This window comes from Kogia breviceps, chromosome X (assembly GCF_026419965.1).
Source record: "Kogia breviceps isolate mKogBre1 chromosome X, mKogBre1 haplotype 1, whole genome shotgun sequence".
NCBI lineage: Eukaryota > Metazoa > Chordata > Mammalia > Artiodactyla > Physeteridae > Kogia > Kogia breviceps.
Genome location: NC_081330.1, coordinates 94,126,858 through 94,151,246, shown reverse-complemented (window position 1 = coordinate 94,151,246; position 24,389 = coordinate 94,126,858). Strand labels below are relative to the sequence as shown.

Sequence of the window (24,389 nt, the reverse complement as noted above, 5' to 3'; positions counted from 1 at the left end):
CTCTGAAGGGGGAGATTGGCTTGACCCTGACTTGTAGCCTTGACTCTCTTATGAAAAGTGGGGGAGTGCTTTTGCTCCTATGGCCTCCATGCTATGAGCAAAAGAGGCAGCCTTTGGCAGGCCCAGCAATTTCTAGGATCTCTCCATTTCTGCCTCCCTATCTGTGACTGTGACCAAATTGGTGGCTAAAGGGCATCTGTCTTCAATTCATGAGGTCAGCAGTAAGGAGCCCCATTACCAAGGGCTAAACTATATCATCCAAGATGCATCACCAGGGACTTTGGGTCATAAATTGATCATTCAGTTGCCACTTAGCTCCTTGTGTCTGTTTATAAATGAGTTGGAAACCTGGGGGAGAAAGGGTGTGAGGTAACCTACCACCCTCACATTCTTACAGAGTTTCTGTGATGATCAGAAATAATGTATGTAAAAACCGAAATAAAGGATATATGCAAAGTTCTTTATATCATATGCTCCATAAATAACTATATTTGTGTGGGTTGGGAAGAGTTTAAAAACCTTCTGAAAACTGCAGAGTTGCTTTGACAGAAGAACCAGCCTGATGGGCAGGCACCATCTCAAAAAATTAGTTGTAACTGTTCCCTCCTCTATGTTCTGAAAGATTTTGTGTAGGACTCATTATTTCTTCCTTAAATGCTAGATAGAATTCACCAGTGAAGCCATCTGGGCTTATATAAAGGTTTTTAACTATGAACTCAGTTTATTTCATTAATATAGGGCTGTTGAAGTTTTCCATCTCTTCTTGGGTCAGTTTTGGTAATTTGTGCCTTTCGAGAAATTTGTCCATTTCACCTGGGTTGTCAAATTTATTGGTACAAAGTTGTTCACATTATTCTCTTATTGTCCTTTTAATGTATGAAGGGTCTATACTGATGCCCCCTCTTTCATTCCTGATATAGGTAATTTGTTTCTTTCCTCTTTTTTTTACCTTGATTGATCTATCTAGAGGTTTATCAACTTTGAAGGCATTCTCTACTTCCTAAGGATGTTACTGAGTTTTATTGGCAGCCAAGATCTCTCTTCTCTAGGCTCACTGAAAAGGTTTCCTTTAGTCCCCTTTCAGAAAGACAGCTGAAACAAGGTCCTTGGCTGTTATCTGAAGTAGGCCTTTTTGGAGGCTAAATTTTCACAGAATAGTCCCACAATGGGGAGGAAGGGAGCCACTCACACTATTTATAAAGGTATCTGGTATTTAAAATATCTAGGGGCTTAGGCCCAACCCTGCTGCTGAACACAATGACCCTCCCTCAATAATGATATTTTTAAAACTTTTTACTTTGGAGTAATTATAGATTCACAGAAGTTGCAAAAATAGTGCAGAGAGGTCCCATGGTACCTTCACACACATTTTCCTCCACTGGTTATATCTCACATAATTGTAGTGCAATATCAAAACCAGGAAACTGACATTGGTACAATGTGTGTGCATAGTTCTATGTCATTTTATCACATGTGTAGATTCTTGTAACCACCACTGCAATCAAGATGCAGAACTGTTCCACTGCCATGAAGATTTCCCTCATGCTACCCACTTTACAGTCACAGCCACCCCCTCCCATTCTCATCCCCGCCATCCCTAACCCCTGGCAACCAATAATTTGTTCCCCATCCCTATAATTTTGTCATTTCTAGAATGCTATATAAATGAAACCATATAGTATGTGACCTTTTGAGATTGGATTTTTTTCACTCAGCATAATGCCTTTGAGATCCCTCCAGGCTGTTTTGTGTATCAATAGTTTGTTCCATTTTATTGCTGAGTAGTATCCATGGTATGGATGCTTGTTTAACCATTCACCTATTGTAGGACATTTTGTTTGTTTCCAGTTTGGGGCTATTACAAATAAAGTTGTTATGAACAACCATGTACAGTTTTTTGTGTAAACAGAAGTTTTCACTTCTCTTGGATAAATCCTCAGAAATAAAATCGCTGGGTCATATGGTAATTTCAACTTTAGATTTACAAGAAACTGCAAACATGTTTTCCAGAGTGGCCATACCATTTTACATTCCCACCAGCAATGGATGAGAGTTCCAGACTTTAAAACAGAAATGAGTCACTGATGATGAGTCAACTGTAGTCTCTGAGTGGGTACAGAACACAGGAATAAGCAATCTGAGAGAAGGAAAAAAACTAGAATATTGTGCAGGAAAATTAAAGCAGAGATTCCCATGCTTTAAGAAATACTGGCAAAAATTCCTTACCTTCTTTAAACTGTATCCAGCATGGAAAATAATTGGAGGCAGCAGAATGTTGAAAAAGACCTCTGGATCAAATGTTACCTAAAAGTTTAAAAAGAAAAAAAGCCAGTTTTTTGTTGAATACCAATTGGTGCCATAATATTTGCTCAATATTTTAAGCCACTGACTAAAGTTTGAATATTTAAAACAAGTGACATAAATGTGAAAAATCACGGACTCAGCACAGTAGAGAAGCCACAGCTCCCATGAGCACTGGCCTGTTCTTCTCCACACAGCACTTCTGCCTTCTACTCTTGGTGTGTTGTTGAATATGTAGTAAGACACAACAATTCAATGCAATTTTGAGAACTCACAGAAAGCTTCTGGTCAATGTTCTTAAACAAGAAATGAAAACATCTTGATTTTTTATCAAACCTTTATAAAGGTTCAACTACAATAAAAGATGCAGTCATGATTCTTTATTAATTTCCTGTATCCTACCACATAATGATTTACAGACATAATCTTACTGAATTTAAGTCTCTTTTGAGTGACCAGCCATTTGTGATACGTAATGTGGACTAGATCAAAGTCTCCAGTGGTGCTAGTGACTTCCTGAATATCAACATAAATTCATCAACTCTAAGGGAACTAAAACTACCTGTAGGCAATCAGGGAAATCACTCTGAAATTATCAGCAAAGCCTTATCACATCCAGAAAAGAATTAAACATTCTATAAAGCCTCCTAACCTTTTTAAAGAATTTGTTCACGTTGGTAGATTAACTGGCTTTTATTTCAATTAATTATTTTAAATCTCCATTCTAATTATTAAATGTAAACAGCCATTAGTGTGGTATTACACTGGGTATCTTTCTCAGTTGCATTTAATTTCACAAATGTTTATGGAAATCCCATGCATTCTTATGAAGGGTTGAGAGCAAAGAGCTCACTAGGACTGCCCTTTTGTGATATGTTATGTGGACTAGATCAAAGTCTCCAGGGACAGAGAGAAGATGGGCATGTTGAACGCTCCAGTTTGAGAATAATTTTCTTTAAGGATTATGGCAGATCCTGAGAACAATAATAATTTAATTTTTGGAGCACAGGCTACACTCTTTGACTGCAAGCTTTCACATATTAAAGGGGTCTCCCACAACTTGGATCCCCAGACTTTATACGGAAGCCCTCCTGCTGACAAGCCCGCATCTATATGGTACTAGAATGTATGTGGATAAATACAGATCTTGTGCTTATCCTGGAAATCACCCAAGTGAAGTGAAGAGATATATAATCCCTTTTCCTGCGGGGTATTTTAGCTACCCGCAACATTAAATGAAAAACAACATGTGGATTCAAATTCTAAGACAACAAGACATTTTTCCTCTGAAGATTCATTAAGCCTTTGGCACCAATCACCAATGAGAGTGGGAAACTCAATAAATGGTTGTAGTATATGGTAAAATAACCACGAAGAAGTAAGAATAACACTTCTGAACACTGATTATAACAAGTTAAAAGAAAAATAAGAAACCAATCTTAATTTAAGAAAGAAACAATCTCATCCCTAAACCATAACAAGAGTAAGAGACATAATCAAAAAGAGATGGGAGTTGGAGAGAGGAGCTGAGTGGGATGTACGAACCCACTGCACCATTGGTGGCCCACATCAGTCTGACAAAGCTAAAAGGCTCAAGTTCAAATCTGGTTCCTTCTCCTCATCACAGTCCAAAAGCTTCCTAGCCCAACTGACAGCCAGGAATGTTACTGATGTTCCAGGAGTGTGAAAAGATTTCTGTTCACAAAGTTGAGACAGCATCGGAAAATCAAAAACCATGTCAGGACCAAAGTATCTGAGTGGCCCGAGCTCACCTTCCTCAGCATGTCATTCTGCTCTACACTGTTGACCTTGCCAGGGCTGATTTCTCCTTTCAGGGTGTATTCGAAGAACTTCCCACTGACATTCACTAATAAGGTGCTGAAGGCCCTGTCTTCCTGAGTGCAGCTGAGTGACTTGTCATGACCACTGGTGGCAGTGGTGCCGTACCTCAGGATCACCCCGACGATAAGCCCTGAAACAGAGTAGAAGAAAATATCAGGCCTGTGGAAGGACACAGAGAGCGTGGGAATAATGGCAACAACTAAGAAACTCTTAAGTAATCTTAGAGACCAGGTAGATGATGTGTATTTTAGGGACAACTACACAGTCCTTCAAAAGGGTTAAGAATCCACGTATTCTGGTTTGAGTCCCTCAGCCACCAAGAGGACAAGGTAGGACAGTACCTTTCGGGATTATGACAGTACTCCGAGTACTATGAACCACTGATCATATCTCATTTCTCAGGTTTTTGCTGGAGGAAGATGGGGTGATAAGAGGAAAAGTTTTTTTCTGCCTAGCACAGCACAAAGCAGAACCACTGAGCTCTTTGATTTGCACCAGCAGCAGCCCTCAGGCCATCCGCCAGCGAGGACAAGGCCTCGGCCTCGGGAATTTCTAGTTGTTACAAATGCAATTTGTTTTGCCACACACTAGAGGAAGGGAAAAAAAGAAAAGAAATGCTTTTGCTGAGGTCATTTCAAGTATTGGGTATCATGGAAAAAATAATTACATCCCTTAGGGAGCTGAACAGCACAGTGCCAATTTTCGCAGTCATGATTCAGGGACTGGAGAGCTGGCTTCTTGGGGCTATGCCATTGACACAGCTAACATAATTAGCTGCAAGTCTTTCCGTCTCACTCTGTTCTTAGCAGGGTTTTCCCTTTAGGAGGGAAAAACCAGCAAAATTGTGTGTAAGCATTTAATTCCATCAGTTATGAAGAAATGTTGCTCCCCTGGTCCTGGACATGAGTCACACATGCCTAAGTAAAAGTGAGGGAAATGTGAAAAAAAAAGAAAACATAAATAATCACCAGACACTTTCCACAATTCTCTCTTAGGTGGAAAACTTCAGACTTCTCTCTATATTCAGTTCTTTGCTAGCAATATTAAGAGAGAGAATGGTAAAATCCCCCCCATCTCATTTTGCCATTAATGGAGAAAGTTATTTCAGAAAAAGAAAGAAAATGTTTATTATATCCTATGTATAATGTTCTACAATGTCTCTTATCACCAAGACATATGAGAACTCACAAGACATTGCTGAAGAACAAATAATATATAAAATCCAGAAAGATATAGTTTTTTAAGCCAAACTCTGTGCTCTGTGTCTGTATTGCTTTATTATTGTTGCTGTGGTTGTTGTTGTTAAAGACCTGTAGTAACATACTTGAACTTTGTTGACTTTTGTGAAAAAATTAAGTTGTAAAATTTTACTACAAATTAAAAATGAGGTTCTTAATAATCTCAATTTGAGAGCTTGGTCTCTGTGCTCTGGAAGGTACACACATGGTTTACATTTGGCAGCCAATCAAATAGACTGGGGTCCTGAGCAGTCTCTTTTTCTGGCTTGGCTGTGCCGACTCTTAGGGAAATTTGTCATACGAGGTGCCCATAAGGGGCCTTTGTCAACCTCACCTTCGTTGTGTCAACCTGTACAACGAAGGTCCTTTACTCTCTTAGACTATTTGGGGGAGTAAACTTTCTACATCTTGTGAAGGCTGCATCCTTTGTACTCTCTTGTGGGGCCACCTCTAGCGTGTTATTGATTTGTGTCACTATTAACATATATCTCATCAATGGTCAGAGGATGGATCCTTTAAATTGGGGAAACATCTAAATTGGTGGATTTTTAGAGCTCTCTCATAAACAGCCATTTTATTGGTACCTATGAAAAAACAAATTAGAAGGTGGTAAAAAAAAAATAGCTAACCTAAGAACTCCCTCAGTTTAAAACAAAACAAAACAAAAAAACCAGTTTGGGAAGCCTCATTTGTGGTCTCAACTTACCCTGAATGGGTCTTACAGATGCTAATGAACAGGAGAGTAATTGTTAATTAGATTGATTAACAGGAAAATAAGAACCTGAGAGAAAGACTATAGATTTCTTTCCAAAAAGGTGAAAATTTTAAACGGACTCGTCCCAAAAGGATAAAAATCTTTAGATGGTTATTAAGAAATGGGATAAATAAAACAGATGTTAAAGAGATTAAAACAAAAGGTTTTGCTACAACACTACCTAAGGTTGGATGGGCCAAAGGGACCCCCTATGGTCCCCAACATTAAAGGGCCCCAAACAAGTCCACTCTATTTACCCCAGTTAAATATATATATGCTTTTTATCCAATTGTAACCCAATTTTTACCCAATGTGTAACCAGGCCTCTTGACAAAATTACTGATGGCTAAACATCTTGAGATAGATCATACATTTAACTCTATATAGAATTAATTGTAATAGTGCAACTCTAGATGTGGGAAGAAGCAACAAGGGAAAACATCCCCTGGATCATAACAGACTAGTAAAACAGAAGATCCAGAGAATTTTAGGTTATTAACAGGGCTTAATCCAAAATTTAGCATATTGAGTGGCCTATCAACACAATCCTCATCTGATCTAGGAATGAGCCTTCGTGGCACCTTGGGACAAATTGGTCAAGAAATGCCTCCCAAACCTTTGTCTAATTTACGACCAAGAGGAGGCGCTGTGGAAAAAAATGTTGCTTGCCATTCCAGTAAACAAAGAATATTGTCGGCCATCAGATGCCAATGTAACCGCCACCCCCCCAACCCAAGGTATGCCCTGGGGAGAATTCAGATGGAGAAAAACATGATATGCACATGGATAGTTAAAATGCATATCAAAGGAATAGTTTCAATGAGCCGGACTCCTGCATCTTCGCAGACATAGAAAAGTGCTAAATTCATTAACTTGACAGGTCTGGTTTTTGTGATTAGCGGTAATCTTTTGATGTTCGACTACACATTTGGGGTTTTTTCCTGCAAAAACTCCTATATATCCTGGCTCCTCCCTTACCTATTTGGAACAGATCCTCCGAGCTATCTGAGAGGCTGTTTCCTGGGCTGTATAGTACTCTGTAAGGTCCCTGAATAAAACACGTTTTTCTTCAGTTAACAGTGTCTTCATCAGGAAACCAAAATAAGTCATTTACAAAAGGCTATCCTTCTCCCAAATCAATAGCTGCTTTACATAGTTCACTGTTTCTTTTCTGTACTAGCCTCATTATTTTGCAGAGCTAACTAAAAAAATAAACCACAATAGCACAGGGTCTTCACAATGACAACTATTCTAACAAAAGAGGAGTTGTGATACTGTGATTTATAATAAGAAATATATATTTGGTCTTTGTCCCAGTTTCCTGGTACAGAGCTCCTAAAATCCCCGGAATCTCTGAAGTGCTAAGTGTCTTTCTGTATGCTAATGGAATGGCTGGTGGCCGGGGGTTCCAGATTAGCCTCAGAATGAGGGCTGGTTGCCACGGGAACCAACCAGGTGATTAGAGAGTTGGGACTTTAAAAATTATTTATTTATTTATTTATTTATTTATTTATTTAGGCTGCGCATGGTCTTCATTGTGGCATACAGGATCTTTTTAGTTGCGGTATGAGGACTTCTTAGTTGCAGCATGCAGACTCTTAGTTGTGGCATGCGATCTCTTAGTTGCAGCATGAATGCGGGATCTAGTTCCCCAATCAGGGATCAAACCTGGGCCCCCTGCACTGGGAGCACGGAGTCTTACCCACTGGATGACCAGGGAAGTCCCGAGAGTTGGAACTTTTAATTCCACCCCACCCCCTGACCTCCATGCAGGGAAGAGGAGCTAGAGGTTAAGTGGATCACTAATGGCCAATGATTTAATTAATTATACCTATGTAATGAAGCCTCAATAAAAATCCCCAAAGTACACAGGTTCAGAGAGGTTCTGGGTTGGTGCACACATGGAGCGCCAGAGAGGGTAGCTCACCCGAAGGGGACATGGAAGCTCCATGTCCCTTTCCACATACCTTACCTTATACATCTCTTCCATCTGGCGGTTCCTGAGTTATAGCCTTGATAAGAAACCAGCAATATAGTAAGTAAATGGGCTTCCTGAGTTCTTTGAGCTATTTTAGCAAATGATCAAAGCTAAGGAGGGGAACATGAGAACCTCTGATTTATAGCCAGTTGGTCAGAAGTTCAGGTAATAACCTGGACTTGTGACTAACCTCTGAAGTGAGAGGGGCAGGGGTCTTATGAGGCCTGTGGAATCTGATGCTATTTCCAAGTAGATAGTGTCAGAGTTGAGTTAAATTGTGGGATACTCAGTCGGTATCCACTAGAGAGTTGGAGAATTGCTTTGGTGTGAGAAAACTCCCACACATGTGGTCACAGAAATGTCCAGTAAGAGTATTGAGAACAGAAAGGAAACAGGAGATTTTTCCTTACAGGAGGCTTTTATTTGCAGACAAATTCCTCAACTACAGGAAATACCCTCGCAGTCTCTCTCCATAATCATCACCATCATACCTAGAAGCATTATTAGATGATGAATATTAAAAATAATAATACATACTTATAAAATCTTTCCCTCCCTAGCCGGGTCCAATGTGCCCATGCTAAAGATGTGATGGAGACAGTGAAGGTGATGATGCTGCCCCCTTGTGTTAAAAATGGCAACAAAGCCCCCTCACAGCAAAGATACAGGTTAAAACGTCCTGATTGATAGTTTTGACCAATAATATACCAAGCAACAGGATTTGCTGCTAATTCAAGGTAGAGTTTGAGTAGCTCCTCAGACATTTAGATTCATATTTATTACCACTGTAGTCCATGGCACAAAAGGACAGTCATTGCTATATTAAGTTCATGTGTGGCATCTTCCACTTCAAGGAAGAATAAGACATTAGGACTGCAGAGGGGTATTTTAGTGAGAATATAACAAAGACTTGAAAAAAACATGAATGGCATATTTTCATCTTCTAGATATGGAAGACATCCCCTGACAGGGAACTATAAAGAGGTCATAACTACAAGGAATTAGAATTTGACATTAGGTATTTTTCAAAGTTCAGAAACTTCAGTATTCCCCCCAAAATGATGGAGAACAATAGAGGCATTAATGACTTTACTGGATCAACATCATAGTGTTCCAGATTACAAAGAGCAATAATCTACTGTGTGTGGGCCAGAAAAATATCACGTCAGCTGATGAAAAGAGACTCACTGATTTCACAGGTATATGACTAATGCTAGGAAAGAATTTAGTTTTGAACTTTTACAGAAAGCAAATATACATGAAATTCCTTTGACATCTGATGTGGCTTAAAGCAACATGGTGAACTCCAAAGGTGCAAAAATTCAAAACTTTTTCAGTAGAAAAAACTCAAGACTGTTTCAACTTTTGAGTATGAAAAAACTCCTGGTATTTGCATATTGTGCTGATGGTATACAACTGCCAACTTTTCTAATGTTTAAAAGAAACACATAACCAAAAAAAGAACCCTATATACAATTTATGCATGTGCCCATTGGTGGTATGAGGAAGAAACTTAATTATGGACAAAGCATGGTTCAAAAATGCTGTGAGGTCATTAAAGGAACTAGCCCCCACTAGTCTGGTGCCAGTTTCCGCTTTTGTGACACAGGTTGTTGGGAAGACAGTTGAACAAATCGACACTCAGCTGTAATTCTAGACAGCTATCCACCTGCTGCAATATTTAAATGTCTATTAATAAGCCTTTGTTAAGGAGTCGGGAACAGGTGCCTGGATACACTGTTCTCTAATGAGACTCCACCTTCCCTTATATGAGCTACTGGGAGCAGATGATCATCAGTTCAGTTTGGCCACCACTATGGGGATTTTTACAGCACTGTAGGAGTTGTTCTGAGTTCTAAAGCTTCATCTGAAATTCTGAGAAAAGAAAGTGTCCCATTCCACATCCCGTTACACAGTGTTTGAAGAGAGTGATAACTATTTCTAATTGAGCGAATAAAGAGGATGCAATGGATGCCAGCAGTGACAATGATTTTTCAGGTTTGGGGGTCATTTAAGCGACTCTGGTTTTAAGAATGTATGTTACAGCCTTTTCAATATCCTTTTCTACTTGTTCTATTACTTATTATGCAGCTGTGCTATTCATTGATATATTCGTTTCAAGGAGAATTCATTTAAAATATTTTTGTTACTTGTTTTGAATATGTAGTGAAATACTTTTTAAAAACAATTTTATTGAGGTACAATTTACATACCATAAAATTCCCCATTTTAAGTGTACAATTCAATGATTTTATTATATTCACAGAGTTGTACAATTATCACAATCTAATTTGGAACATTTCCTTTTGCAGTCACTCTCTGTTTCCCACTCCCAGCCCCAGGCAACTGATCTATTTTCTGTCTCTATAGATTTGCCTTTTCTGGACATTTCATATAAATGGAATCATACAATATGTACTCTTTTGTGTCTCTGGCTTCTTTGTCTTAGCATACTGTTTTCAAGGTTCACCCAGTGTGGAAGAAAGGTATTAGTACTTCATTACTTTTTATTGTTGAATAGTATTCCATTGTATGGATATACCATTTTTGTTTATCCATTCACCAGTTGATGAGCATTTGTGCTGGTTCCACTTTTCTGCTATTATGAATAATGCTACTATGAACATTTGCATACAAGTCTGTATGGACATATGTTTTCATTTCTCTAGGGTTGAAACCTAGGAGCAAAACTGCTGTGTCATATGGTAAATCTATGTTTACTACTTTAAGAAACTGTCAAACTGTTTTCCATTTGGGAAACTGTGTACCATTTTATACAATTTATATCCCCACCAGCAAAGTATGAGAGTTATAGTTTGTCTACATGCTCTACAACACTTGTTATTGTCTTTTGATTGTACCTATTTTAGAGAGTGTTAAGTGATATCTCACTGTGGTTTTAATTTGCATTTCCCTAATGCCTAATGATGTCAAGCATACTTTTGGCTATCACAAATAAGGCTGCTATGAACATCCATAAAACAGGGTTTTATGTGAACATGTTTTCAATTCTCTAGGGCAAGTACCCAGAGTGGGATTGCTCAGTCATTGGGCAAGTGTATGTTTAACTTTATAAGAATTGGTCAAATCATTTCCCAGAGTTACTATACCATTTTGCAACAATCTACCCACCACCAACCAATGTCTGAGAGTTCTAGTTGCTTCAAATCTGATAACTCTTGACAATACAACAGAAAATTTGTGAATCGCCAATCAGCCAGCCAATGCTATTCTGATAAAAGGTTGACTTTAATTAAAGAAATAAACTGAGTCTGTAGCCCTTCAAGACAAATGTTCTGTCTTGCTTCCATCAGTATATGAGATACTAAAATAGTGAAAATCAGGCCCATCAGCCAAGAGTTCAACCTCCAATCCAATGTTCCTCTTCCTCAACAGCTAAAATTCCAAAGATTTGATTAAAACCAACATGGAACAAGTTTATGTGAGTCAAAAAACACCATCATTTCTAAGTAGTTTCCCTAAATATGGAATGTCACAGTTAAGAATAAGAGGAAGAAAATGACTTTAGGGCTTAGATATCTACTTGGGAAAACAAGATATGGAAAAATCATTATATTGTCCCATGAAGTTCTTGGGACACCAGGAACATCTTCTCATCATTGCTGTGCTGCACAGCATTTCTCTGTGGGAGACCAGATACCACATACCTCTGGCAGTCTTTACAAAATGGAGATGCCCATTCTAGTATATAATGGAAGAGTGGGAGAGTCTTTCATTGAAAACTAGGAACCAAGGAGGCAGACTGAACTTTTTAAAAAACAGATCTTTATTGGATTATAATTGCTTCACAATACTGTCTTAGTTTCTGTAGTACACCACAGTGAATCAGCCATATGCCTACATATGTCCCCACATCCTCTCCCTCTTGAGCCTCCCTCCCACCCTCCCTATCCCACCCCTCTAGGTCATCGCAAAACACCAAGTTGATCTCCCTGTGCTATACTGCTGCTTCCCGCTAGCAATCTATTTTACATTTGGTAGTGTATGTATGTCGATGCTATTCTCACTTCGCCCCAGCTTCTCCCTCCCTGCCCCTGTGGCCTCAAGTCCATTCTCTATGTTTATGTCTTTATTCTTGCCTGCCACTAGGTTCATCAGTACCATTTTTTTTATATTCCATATATATGCGTTAACATACAGTATTTGTTTTTCTCTTTCTGATTTACTTCACTCTGTATGACAGACTCTAGATCCATCCACCTCACTACAAATAACTCAAGTTCGTTTCTTTTTATGGCTCAGTAATATTCCATTGTATATACGTGCCACATCTTTATCCATTCATCTGGATGACTGAACTTTTAACTAGAGTCCAATATGGTACCCAAGTATAAACTGATTATGCTTGCCTCATTCTAGGAGGGGCCTCTGCTGGCTCAACACCTCCAGGGCCTGGAGAGATTATTTCTGTCTAATCCAGAGCTACAGTCTCAGGAAGCCATTGTTGCCACACACCCAAACCACACTCTCCAAGCTCTATCCACCTGGCTCCTTTATCTCCCAATTGGTTCCAAATTTTGATAACAGAGAGAGTATCACTAATTCAACCCCTCAAATCCCAAGCAATATGGATGACCACTCAAATTCTTAAACATATTTTCTTTAAAATGCTTTTAAAATAAAATTCACAGATTTTGAGAAGATAATGGGAGGCTAGCAGATTCCTGGATAACATCTAAGGACCTTAAGTCAGGTATTTGAATATTTGATTCTGCCTCATACTCTGACATTTCCCAAAATCAAGGACAGTGTACTTGTGGCTGAATCATCACTCAACACATTTTAATTGCTGTTTTGTGTATTCCCCCTTTAATTAAACACACTAATCAAGTTCAAGTCAACTGCCAAAGGAGTACAAATGTTACTACAGCAGATTATCACACATTTTCCTGACCCATTTGCCACTCTTTAAAGGTCCAGGACAAGACTTTCAGCTAAACACCAGCTACCTTTTGAAATAAATTAATCAATCTTTCCTCTGAGCCTCTGCCTGGAACTCTCTTCCCGCTCTCTGCTCCCTAACCATCTTCACTGGGTTAACTCCTACTCATCCTTCAAGTCACAATGTAGATATCACTTCTTCCAGGCAGGGAAGCCCTTCCTGATACCTCAGGACTGGGTTGGATTCTCCACAATCAGGGCTGCCCTCACGGACTTCAACATGAAAGAGGCTCCCTGGAATTGTTCAGGGCACAATGTACACAATCATACGTGGCAACCCATCTCATCATGCATTTCTGGAACAGTATCTGATAGTGACTACGTTATCAGAACAATGATTGCACTGCACTGTGACTGCCATTTAAGTGCCTGTCCCTCATCCCCAGGGTTACTTTTCCTGAAGGCAATGCTCAATGAGTACTCACCACCCATCCCTGCATCTGACTACCACAACCACTCAGTAAACAACAACAGACTATGGAGACATTAGCCACTAGCCATGTGTTAACAAGGAATTACCCCATTTGAGTTATAAGAAAAGAGCCTTAGTTCTGACGCCTAAGGAAGCAACTACATATTTTCAGCCTCTTACCTGCCATTAAATTCAAGGATGCCCACCTTTTTTTTTTTTTTTTTTTTTTTGCAGTACACAGGCCTCTCACTGTTGTGGCCTCTCCCGTTGTGGAGCACAGGATCCGGATGCACAGGCTCAGCAGCCATGGCTCACGGGCCTAGCCGCTCTGCGGCATGTGGGATCTTCCCGGACCAGGGCACGAACCCGTGTCCTCTGCATCGGCAGGTGGACTCTCAACCATTGCGCCACCAGGGAAGCCCCCAAGGATGCCCACCTTTATCAGCCTTTATAATTTGGCCCAAATTAATGAATAAAATTCAAGTACTCTCATAGGTTAAAAAACTTCCAATAATTTTGAGGCATATTACAGAATCTACTTCCTAGAAGCCCTGAATTTAAACAACACTGCAAATAAACAAATGCACTAATCACAGTTATCTTAGAGAGCCATGAAACTGGAACACACAATAGTAACTACATTTGCTGCTCTAGTTACTCCAATTACTAAGGGATGGTTGAGTCTTAAACTGAAATACATGCAAATATACAGATATACACAACTGAAAAGGGCAGGTTTGGAGAACACATGTAAAATAAATGAACAAAACAGAGCTTGTGTGTACTTACCTCAATTTTTGATGGTATATTTTATTTAAAAAAACTATTTAAGAATTCACCTGAATTCAAAGACTATCAACCAAAATAAACTATCTGCAATGGACTGACTGTGTCCTGTCAAACTCAAACTCAAACTCTCAAATATATGCTGAAGCCCTAACCCCCAAAGTGATTGTATTTGGAGATCAAGCTTTTAGGAGGTAATTAAGGTTAGAGGAGGTCATGTGGGTGGGGTCTTAATCCTATAGAATTAGTGTCCTTATAAGAAGAGGAAGAGAGATCTCTCCCTCCGTGCACATGCACAGAGGAAAGGCCAAGTGAGCACACAGTGAAAAGGTGGCTTACCCAACAAGCCAGGAAGAAAGGCCTCACCAGAACCCAACCCTGGTGGCACCCAGATCTCAGACTTCCAGCCTGTGAGAAAATAAATTTCTACTGTTTAAGTCACCTAGTCTGTGGTATTTTGTTATGGTAGCCCATACAGACTAGTATACTATCTTTTTGAGAAACTGCAGGAGGCTTCTCTGGACCATCAGCAATACCTCTACAGCTAACTCACATCCCACCTCCCAACCAGCAAACATTTCTTTTACAGATGAGAAGTTAAGTTCTCACTGCTGTAATACAGGGTCCCTAAACCCTACTCCAGAAATGTCTTTTGCTTATTTGTTTTGCTTTTCCCATACCACCATCATGAGTTTTCTTAATCTTCCAAAGGAGACTTACACCATGTTGACCTCCTGACATGAAGTCCCACTTTTGTAGAAAGTATTATCCTATGGCACTAACCAAGAAATTACCACACCTCTGTTCTCCCTGATCAAACCTGATAGGGCCAGACCCAAGTTTAATTTTCATTAATGCTTTTAAAACATCACACACTTGGGAAGATCCTGAAAATGTTTAGAAATTTAGTCATAGTCACACAATACATAATTTTTTACTTAGGTGACCAATACAACAATTCAGAAAAGGGGAACGGGACTTCCCTGGTGGCACGGTGGTTAAGAATCCACCTGCCAATGCAGGGAACACGGATTCGAGCCCTGGTCCAGGAAGATCCCACATGCTGCGGAGCAACTAAGCCCATGTGCCACAACTACTGAGCCTGCGCTCTAAAGCCCACGAGCCACAACTACCGAAGCCCGCATGCTCTAAGGCCCACGTGCCGCAACTACTGAGCCCGTGAGCTGCAAATACTGAAGCCTGCACGCCTAGAGCCCATGTTCCACAACAAGAGAAGCCACTGCAATGAGAAGCCCGCGCACTGCAACGAAGAGTAGCTCCTGCTCGCCACAACTAGAGAAAGCCTGAGCACAGCAACAAAGACCCAATGAAGCTAAAAATAAATAAAGAAAAGGTGGGGTGGGGAACAAAGGTTTAAGCTCAAATTGATTAATTACATATACTAGTAAGATAACTATAAGAAGTCTATAGGGCATCCTTTAAAATTTTTTTTATTATGAATTATATCAGATACCGAAAAGTAGAGGTAAAGTATATATAAGGGATAAAGAATAATATAATTGGGAAGGAATACACAAGGGGGTTCAAAGGTACAGGTAATTTTCTGTTTCATAAGCTGGACAGTAAACACAGGTGTTTATTCCATTTTTTATCTGTATATAAGTTATATATAGTATTTCAAATATTTACTATATTTCACAAGAATTTATTAGGACAAGAATGGTCTGCCAGTCATCTGCATGGCTTTCACTCAGCTTAATCAACAGTGTATTACCAAGAGAGTTAAGAACCCTTCGTACCCTTCCCAATCAATCCCCCCACTTCCTCCCACTCCACTGCCTGGAAACCACCAACCTCAATCTGGTGTTTATTATGCCCTTAGAGTTTAAATTACAGATAAATATATTGTTTAATTTTGCATGTCTTTGAATTATGAATGGTATGAGTTATCCTGGAACTTGCTTTTTTCACCCCTCAATATGCTTGTAAGCATCATCCATATTGACATGTGGCTCTGGTTCATGTGGTCTCACTGTTGTGTAGTATTTCAGCATATGGGTACATTTTCCTTCTGCCTCTCTGTGCCCCTTCCTGGATAATGCTTCAGATACATTGTCTGGTTCACCAATTCTCTCTTCAGTTCTATACCCTCTCCATTGGGCTTGTAGTTTCAATGATTATTTTCAATTTCTTGAAATTCTATTTGGTTCTTTACCAAATACACCTAACTTTCTGGGTGTTAACAGAATCTGGACTAAGAGTTGAAAACAGTATCTACAATCCTCAGCTCTGTGGCTGCTGCTCACTTATTCCAATCTACGTCATGGAATGGATAACAACACATTATTATAAAAGGCCTACATGTCTCCTCCAAAGGGTAATGGCTAAATAAAGTCTGACTCCCTCACAAAGTCGGGAACACGGTCATCACTCAATAACTGTTTGCTGAAAGAATGAGATAATCGAAATCAAAAACTATAATTTGACTACAAATAATATTAACAGATTATACAGATAGGGAAGCATCAGTTCCCTAAATTATGAAGATAATGCTTTTTCCCTTTGCAATTTATGTCTGGGTTTTGGCAGGCAATGAAACAGTATCTGGAAAGATTAGATTTTTATATTTTTGTTGCAACTTCTTGAGTCATGAAATTGGTGTCTGGGAAGTATCAAAGTCAACACTAATGACACAACAAGAAACACTTCACACCATATACCCAGCAAAATCCTTTATGGGTTTATGTGAGCAGAATAAAATGTAATTACTCACTGGGTTTAATTCAGTCCAGCTGAAAACTATACATTATTTAACAGCCTACTTGATAAAATTATTTTAAAACAAAACACAGAGTGGAGAAGAAAATCTGATTTTCTATCAGATTTTCTCTGACAGAAAATCTGTTGTTCATCCTTCTAAGAGTTGGTACCAAACAGATATACTCTGCATTCCAAGGGGGGAGGGCTCTGGGCTGGGTGCTGAGGAGACTCTGAGCTGGCTGGGACATAGCAACTCCCCCCTCAGCCCCCCACCAGCACCCCCCCCACACACACACACCAGCCCACCCTGGGGAACACATAATTAACAATGAATTCAGAGGAATGAAAAGGTGGCACAGTGAGGAACAGAATGAATAATTCTTTCAGGTGAAAAAATAGTTCACAGAAAAAACTTCACAGAAAAGGTGACTTCTCAGTTGGGCCTTTCAAGATGAGTCAGACTTACTTTGATGAAAGAAGAGGGGGGTGTGAACTATATTTCAGAGAAAGCCCTCAGCATGAGGTGGGAAAGTGAACACTGACTAGAGCAGCAAGGCTGCGGAGAAGGGGGAAGGTGGAGACTGAGCATCAAGGAGTGAGGAAGATGGTGAGCCATCTCCTTAAGCCAAGCTCACAAGTGCAGACTTCAGCCCACAGGGCCACAGAGACTTCTGAGCTAAGAAGGGGCATGACTGGGCCTGACTTTTGGAAGATACCATAGTAGCAAAACAGAGAATTAACTGCTGGAGAAAGAGGCTACAAGAACAAGAACTTCATCAGGCTTTCCTAAAAACATCTGCCTCTCAGGAGAAAAATATCAAAATCATTCCTCCAATTAAGAAGATCCCTACATTATCCCATCGGCCTCCACTTCTTTCTTTTGTTCAAGTGCTGGTTATCATTCGGATTCACACAAATAGGACCCAGAATGCTCTGAAAAGTTACCCACCCAAACCTACAGATTAAGACAGATTTAGGAGTTACAGAGACAAACCAACCAAATGTAGTTGTAGGGACCTTATTTGCATCTTAAATCAAACTGCAGAAAAAAAGAGTCAATTGGGGAAATGTGAATTCACTGGATATTTGGCAAATATTATGAAATGACTGTTATTTTTGAAGGGTGATAATGTATTGTGGCTATGTTTTTTAAAGATTCCTTATCTTTTGGAGATGAATGCAAAAATATTTACAAATAAAATTTGGAATTTGGTGCCAGTGATGTGGGGAGGGGTAGCCGTGGGGGATATAGATGAAACATGATTGACTATGAGCTGGTAATTAACAACGCTAGGTAATGGGGACATGGGGTTTGGTTTATTGTACTTCTCTGTATGTCTGTTTTGCATACCACCAAGCAATTCTCCAATACCAGCTGGGTTTCCTATAATTCAACTCAATTCTGACACTATCTACCTAGAGATAGTATCAGATCCCACAGGTTAAGGGTTCAATCCCACGATACTCCCCCAACCCCACTTCAGATGCCAATCACAAGTCCAGGTTATTCACCTGTCCTTCTGACCAACTGGCTATAGATCAGTGGCCTCCACAACACCCTCTCTGGGTTGGATTAATTTGCTAGAGAGACTCACAGAACTCAGAGGAACATTTTACTTACTAAATTACTGGCTTATTATAAAAGGATACAACTCAGAAATAGCCAAATGGAAGGGATGCTTAGGGCAAGGTATGTGGGAAGGGTTGCAGAGCTTCCATGCCCTCTCTGAGCACGACACCCCCCCCAGCATCTCCACATGTTCACCAACCCAGAAGCTCTACAACCTTGTCCTTCTGGTTTTTTAATGGAAGCTTCATTATATAGGCATGATTGACTAAATCATTGGCCATTGGTGACTGAACTCAATCCCCAGCCCCACTCCCCATCCTCAGAAGTCAGGGGGGTGGGACTGAAAGTCCCACCTCTATAATCACTAGTTGGTTTCCTTGGCAACCAGCGCCCACCCTAAGGTGCTTTCCAAAAGTCACCTCATTAACATAAACTGAGGTGTGGTTGAAAGGGGCTTGTTATGAATATCAAGATGCCATTCTAGCTCTTATTACTTAGGAAATTCCAAGGCTTTTAGGCTCGGTGCCAGAAACAAAGAAACCAAATATATATTTCTTATTATAAATCACACTATCATAATTTTGTTATATTGTGGTTTACTGTCTTGACATTTATGTGTTTGAAATTTTCCATAATAAAAACTGAAAACAGTCATCCACCCGACTTGAAGCTTTAAAGCAATGACTCTAGCAACTATAGTTCTAAGACAGTCTTCTCCCCCATGCTCCAGAACCTTATCCAAATTTCTGCTCCACATCTCCCTAACACCTCTAACTCAATAGGTCCGGGAGGTGAGTCTCACTCCTCCCTGTAAACAGCGCTTCTCGCCCCCATTCCCTGCCCCTGTGAGACCAGATACCTTCAAGTCATCCTCATTTCATTCATTTACAAGGCAGTCATCTAGTTCTGCACAAGTAGCAACAATTCTTCTCACATAAACTTTTTTTTTGACAACCTCCCCTCCCTGCGCCCATCTCATGCTCCTCAGTAGTCCTCCTCAAATCCACTGCAAGGATGGCAATTGTAAAATAAACATCTCTGCCAAGCTTCAAGCCTTCTGATGGCTCCTTGCCATCTACAGGACAAAAGTCTCCACTTCTGAGCAAAGCACACTCTGTTGATTTCTTTGTGTTTATCAGGTCCTGAGGTTTTCCTGATACCATCTTAGTGAATCCAGTTCTCACAAAGGACACGAAACCCATTTTAGAGCTCATTATCTGACTAGTGAGTGGCACAGCCAGTTCACCTCTGACAGCCACAGTCACCACGAGGGAGCTCCTGAGGAGGGGTGACCAGGCAGCCCTTACCAGAAAGCCAGTATCACCATCCAGCCAGCAACCCCCCAGTTCTATATTCATGCCATGGCCCCCCCGACTGCCCCCATGAGAGATGGGACCCAAGGCTCATATATTCACAGCGGCTGGCTGACTAGATAGGCAAAATGTGGCCACAAAACAGAATTTTGCTCTGTGTGACTAAATGATCTATTTAAGGTGCACACTCAAACCCAATCAACTGTCCTCCTCCTTAATATCAGAGTGACAGCTCCTAAGCAAAGGAATCCAGATATTAACCATAAAAGGAGGAGAAATTAAGCCACGAAAAAGGATATACTTTCTGGTAAGAATAACAAATAGGTGTATGAATCACCTTGATAAAAAGCACTCAAAATAGGTTAGCAAAATTCAAGTGGAGAGTGTTTGGAGAACATGCCAGCCACTGGAGAGCAGAGCCCAAGATGTCTTTTTCCAATACCATCCACTATGTTGCCTATCTCTTCTTTCCATGTGCCTCTCAGTCACTCAGCCCCAAACTATAGCTTTTTTTTTTTTTTTTTTGCAGAGAGATGAAAAATGTCTCCCTAGCCTCAAAGCATTGATACTAAGTAACACTGAACAGCATGAAGTGAAATCTACGATTGGTGACAATAATCAATTTAATGACAACACACACAATTGGTACCTCTCCGGATTATACATTCAACAAATATTCATTGAGTAGCTTACCACATGCCAGGCACTGGGAGTACAGCATTCAACAAGAGTGACAAAAATCCTGCTCTCGTAGGGCTTACAGTCTACTGGGGGAAAGAAATGTTTTAAAAATAAGATAAATAAGTTAAATAGTACATTGTAAGTACTAGGGAGGAAATAAAAGAGGGAAGGAGCACAGGTGGTGTTGTGGGTGGTCCTAGGATAAGACAGTGATGCAATATTACAGAGCAAAGAAGAGGTGATAAACTGTCCTAAATGTAACAGGTTATCTGCTCTTCTCCTTGCTATTACATTCTCCACCAGTTATGTTTGTCCATGATTTTAAAAACAAAATGCCCGCATCTTAATTACTGAAACTAACCAAAAAAACCCACTGTTCATCTCATCATTTGACAAACACATATTGAGAATCCACTCTATGTATAAGACTGTGAAAAGCACTAAACAGGACAGACCAGAAATAGTACACGATGACTCCTGCCCTCTGAGAGTCCATAATCCAATTGAAGGCAAAATGCAGAAAAGAAAAAAAGCACTAGAGAGAGAATGCGTCTATCACCCTTCTAGTTATATTCCAGCAGTGGACAATCATGGTTCTCAGAAGAATCATGAAGCAGTCAAATGCTGTGTGGGCAGGGAGGTCACCTCACGGTCTATCAGGGTGCCAATGGCAGCCTAGTGTAACAGAAAGGAAAGGCCTGCTGCAAAATACACCGTGAAGAATAAGTCAATGGAATATGATGATTAAGAAGATATGAATGAGGCAAAAGGACAAAAGAGAAATAAAAGAAAACACCAAGGCTTTGAGCTTAGGTGGCTGGTAAGATGTGGATACCGTTTATAGAAATGAGAATGTTCAGTGGGTAAGCTGGTATCAAAAAATGAAAGGTGCCCATCCTTCTCAAACTCTTCCACAAAACTGCGGAGGAAGGAACACTCCCAAACTCATTCTATGAGGCCACAATCACCCTGATACAAAAACCAGACAAAGGTACTACAAAAAAAGAAAATTACAGACCAGTATCACTGATGAATATAGATGCAAAAAGCCTCAACAAAATACTAGCAAACAAAATCCAACAACACATTAAAAGGATCATACACCATGATCAAGTGGGATTTATCCCAGGGATGTAAGGACTCTTCAAAATACACAAATCAATCAATGTGATACACCATATTAACAAATTGAAGGATAAAAACCATATGATCATCTCAAAAGATGCAGAAAAAGCTTTTGACAAAATTCAACACCCATTTATGATAAAAACTCTCCAGAAAGTGGGCATAGAGGGAACCTACCTCAACATAATAAAGGCCATATACGACAAACCCACAGCAAACAGCATTCTCAATGGTGAAAAACTGAAAGCATTTCCTCTAAGATCAGGGACAAGACAAGGATGTCCACTCTCGCCACTATTATTCAACATAGTTTTGGAAGTCTTAGCCACTGCAATCAGAGAAGAAAAAGAAATAAAAGGAATACAAATTGGAAAAGAAGAAATAAAACTGTCACTGTTTGCAGATGACATGATACTATACATAGAGAATCCTAAGGATGCTACCAGAAAACTACTAGACCTAATCAATGAATTTGGTAATGCTGCAGGATACAAAATTAATGCAGAGAAATCTCTTGCATTCCTATACACTGATGATGAAAAATCTGAAAGAGAAATTAAGGAAACACTTCTATTTACCATAGCAACAAAAAGAATAAAATACCTAGGAATAAACCTACCTAGGGAGACAAAAGACCTGTGTTCAGAAAACTATAAGAAACTGATGAAAGAAATTAAAGATGATACCAACAGATGGAGAGGTATACCATGTTCTTGGATTGGAAGAGTCAATATTGTGAAAATGACCGTACTACCCAAAGCAATCTACAGATTCAATGCAATCCCTATCAAATTACCTATGGCATTTTTAATGGAACTACAACAAAAAAATCTTAAAATTTGTATGGAGACACAAAAGATCCCGAATAGTCAAAGCAGTCTTGAGGGGAAAAAACAGAGCGGGAGGAATCAGATTCCCTGACTTCAGACTAAACTACAAAGCTACAGTAATCAAGACAATATGGTACTGGCACAAAAACAGAAACATAGATCAATGGAACAAGATAGAAAGCCTAGAGATGAACCCACGCACCTATGGTCAACTAATCTATGACAAAGGAGGCAAGGATATACAATGGAGAAAAGACACTCTCTTCAATAAGTGGTGCTGGGAAAACTGGACAGCTACATGTAAAAGAAAGAAATTAGAACACTCCCTAACACCACACACAAAAATAAACTCAAAATGGATTCAAGACCTAAATGTAAGACCAGACAAAACTCTGAGAGGAAAACATAGGAAGGACACTCTTTGACATAAATCACAGCAAGATCTTTTTTGATCCATGTCCTAGAGTAATGGAAATAAAAACAAAAATAAACAAATGGGACCTAATGAAACTTCAAAGCTTTTGCACAGCAAAGGAAACCATAAACAAGATAAAAAGACAACCCTCAGAATGGGAGAAAACATTTGCAAACCAATCAATGGACAAAGGATTAATCTCCAAAATATATAAACAGCTCATGCAGTTCAATATTAAAAAAACAAACAACCCAATCCAAAAATGGGCAGAAGACCTAAATAGACATTTCCCCAAAGAAGACATACAGATGGGCAAGAAGCACATGAAAAGCTGCTCAACATCACTAATTATTAGAGAAATGCAAATCAAAACTACAATGAGGTATCACCTCACACCAGGTAGAATGGGCATCATCAGAAAGTCTACAAACAACAAATGTTGGAGAGGGTGTGGAGAAAAGGGAACCCTCTTGCACTGTTGGTGGGAATGTAAAATGATACAGCCACTATGGAGAACAGTACGGAGGTTCCTTAAAAAACTAAAAATAGAATTAACGTACGATCCAGCAATCCCACTACTGGGCATATACCCAGAGAAAGTCATAATTCAAAAAGACACATGTACCCTGATGTTCACTGCAGCACTATTTACAATAGCCAGGTCATGGAAGCCACCTAAATGCCCATCGACAGACGAATGGATAAAGAAGATGTGGTACATATATACAATGGAATATTACTCAGCCATAAAAAGGAACAAAATTGGGTCATTTGTTGAGATGTGGATGGATCTAGAGACTGTCATACTGAGTGAAGTAAGTTAGAAAGAGAAAAACAAATAGCGTATATTCATACATATATGTGGAGCCTAGAAAAATGGTACAGATGAACCGGTTTGCAGGGCAGAAATAGAGACACAGATGTAGAGAACAAACATATGAATACCAAGTGGGGTAAGTGGTGGGTTGTGGGGGTGGTGGTGGGACGAATTGGGCGATTGGGATTGACATGTATACACTGATGTGTATAAAGTTGATGACTAATAAGGACCTGCTGTATAAAAATATAAATAAAATTAAATTTAAATTTTTTTTTAAAAAAGGAAGGTGCCAACTCTGTCATCACATACACTGATTTCAGAGCATGGCACATTCAGGGGGAAATGGCCCAAATGAGGAGAGCATTTGCTTCCAAGGAAGAGAATGGGATACATTTCTGTCCAGCAACAAAGGGAGGCCTATTTTTCAGCTGTCGTCTCTTGGAACTTTTGAATTTTGTACTATGATATGTACCTTATGAAAAATTAATTTTAAAAAGTGGTGAGTGGGACTCCCCTGGTGGCGCAGTGGTTGAGAGTCCGCCTGCCAATGCAGGGTGCACGGGTTCAAGCCCTGGTCCAGGAAGATCCCACATGCTGCAGAGCAACTAAATCCATGCACCACAACTACTGAGCCTGCACTC

General features: G+C 39.8%; 1 protein-coding gene across 2 annotated transcripts in view; it reads right to left on the bottom strand.

Moving 5' to 3' along the window:
- The window catches only part of SLC9A7 (solute carrier family 9 member A7), a 147,158-nt gene that overhangs the window by 73,830 nt on the left and 48,939 nt on the right, over nt 1-24,389 (bottom strand). For both annotated transcript variants that reach the window (XM_059050611.2, XM_067024134.1), the window contains exons 2-3: nt 4,074-4,273; nt 2,227-2,304 (exon numbers count right to left, since the gene is read on the bottom strand). In XM_059050611.2, the coding sequence (XP_058906594.1) occupies nt 2,227-2,304; nt 4,074-4,273 (278 nt within the window). The remainder of the gene's footprint in view (nt 1-2,226; nt 2,305-4,073; nt 4,274-24,389) is intronic.